General features: G+C 36.5%; 1 protein-coding gene across 1 annotated transcript; it reads left to right on the top strand.

Annotated features, from left to right (window-relative positions):
- The first annotated feature begins 660 nt into the window (after positions 1-660).
- LOC131597746 (uncharacterized) lies at positions 661-1,965 on the top strand. Its single transcript, XM_058870422.1, has 3 exons — positions 661-844; positions 1,064-1,355; positions 1,407-1,965. The coding sequence occupies exons 1-3, from the start codon at positions 661-663 to the stop codon at positions 1,963-1,965; spliced, it is 1,035 nt and encodes a 344-aa protein (XP_058726405.1).
- Positions 1,966-2,233: the final 268 nt, after the last annotated feature.

Genomic DNA, 2,233 nt, shown 5'->3' with positions numbered 1-2,233 from the left:
TTTCGAGATTAACGATTTAGATAGAAGTATTATCCTGAATATAATTTTATGACGGAAATCGCCCAATCGGATTCAACTTATTGGAATAAAATTTTGGTTGTTGTTGTATCAAAATTTAAAAACAAAAATCACTTAATTTTCAAATATGTCATAATCATATTTCATCTATTATATTCATACATTCAGCTCGAGATTTTCAAATCATATAGAAAAACTATTGGGATATTAATGAGATTGATATTATTAGTATAATATCAAATATAATCTAATCTAATAATATCAAATATAATCCAAGTTGTGTATGCCCAAGTCCAATCAAGGTTGTATAAAAATAGTCATAGTCTGTATCATTATTTGTACAATTCAATAATATAATCCTTATTTCCTTATTCTCTCTCTATTCTCTCCTCACTAAAAGTGCCTCACGTACTAACAAATTGGTATCCAGAGCTTCCGGTTATTTTTCTTGATCGTGCTTTCAATAATTTCACGTTAGAGATCGTGTTTCCAGGAAACATGAATCAATCGCTGCAAAGATGAATGATACTAACGGCATTCCGAATTCGCTTCCAATGTTTGACAGTAAAAATTAGATTCGATGGATAAAAGAGATGCAATCTCTGTTTGGCTTTCATGAAACCCTAGAAGTGGTTACCGACGATGTTCCTGCTGGCTGCAAATGCATCTGACGTACAGAAAACGACCCACAATGAAGCTAAGAAGAAGGATTGCAAGGCTGCATATTGCATTCAAACGGCGGTTGATAGTACAAATTTCGACATAATCTCTCATGCTGAATCGACAAAGGAGGCATGGGATATTCTTGTCAAGTATTGTGAAGGAGGTGAGAAAGTCAAGGTTGTCAAGTTACGGACCTTGCACCGATAATATGAACTGTTGTCGAAGGGAGAAGATGAAAAGATTGTAGAGTATATGTCGAAGGTGCATAAACTCGTCCATCTCAAGAAAGGTTGTGGTGAAACCCTAACTGATAAGATGATAGTTGAGAAGGTAATACGTACGTTGACCTCTCACTTTGATCATGTTATCGTGGCAATTTAAGAATCCAATCAACTTGAAACCCTAAAATTGGAAGATTCGGTTGGTTCATTGGAAGCACATGAGATTAGGATTTTCAAAAGGAAAGGAGTTCAAGATTCTATAAAAGCTTTGAAGGCTCAGTCATGGAAAAAGAATGGTGGTTCCAACAAATTTAAAGGCAAAGTCGACAAGACCCAGGGCAAAAAGCCTTGGTCGAACCCTCGCAAGCAACAGGCCAAAGATAGAACTTTTGAATCCTCAAAAAGAGGAGGAGGAAACTATCAAAAGGAAAAAACAGATAAGAAAGGTGTGAAGTGCTATCACTATGAGAAGTGGGGTCACTTGTCTAAACACTATTGATACAGGAAAGACAATGGATTGATAAAAGGCAAGGACGAAGGAGTGAACCTTGCATGCAAAGATTCAGATGATTATGAAGGTATGGTGGTTATGGTTGCAATTGCATATAACCATATCGAATCAAAGATCTGGTTCCTCGACTCAGGCTGCTCGAATCACATGACTGGTCAAAAGGTGTGGTTGGCAGGTTTTGACGAGTCGAAGAAGAGCAAGGTAAAAATTGCTGATAATAATTTGTTGCAAGCAGAAGGTACTGGCAACATAGTTTTTCAAATGAGTAATGGAGGAAAAGCTATGATTAAAGATATTCTCTATGTACCTGGAATAAAGTGCAACCTCCTAAGTGTTGGACAACTAGTCGAGAAAGGTTTCTCAGTTGTCATGAAAGATGGAGTTTTAAAATTGTTCAACACCCAGAACAATTTGGTCTTGAAATCTCTTCTATCGAAGAACTGGATGTTTAAGACCATGATCAGTTCGACTGAAGTACAATGTCTAAAAATTGTTGTCGACCACAAGGATAGTTGGTTATGGAATTTGTGGTTTGGACATTTGAACTTTTGATCACTCAGTCAACTGATTAGTTAAGATATGGTTACTGGTATTCCAAGTCTTGAGATGCCTGATAAATTCTGTGAAGGCTGTTTATTCGGAAAGCAATCCAGAAATTCTTTGCTTCGACTATGCCAATGAGATCATCCTGCATACTCGAAGTGGTACAGTCAGATGTATGTGGTCCATTCGAAGAACATACCATTGGTGGAAACAAATATTTTGTTTTGTTTGTTGATAAGTTTAGTCGAAAGATGTGGATCTATGTGATCAAGAGAAA

This window comes from Vicia villosa, linkage group LG4 (genome assembly GCF_029867415.1).
Source record: "Vicia villosa cultivar HV-30 ecotype Madison, WI linkage group LG4, Vvil1.0, whole genome shotgun sequence".
Classification (NCBI taxonomy): Eukaryota; Viridiplantae; Streptophyta; class Magnoliopsida; order Fabales; family Fabaceae; genus Vicia; species Vicia villosa.
The sequence above is the reverse complement of the archived record's forward strand: the minus strand, read 5'-3'. Positions and strand labels throughout refer to the sequence as shown.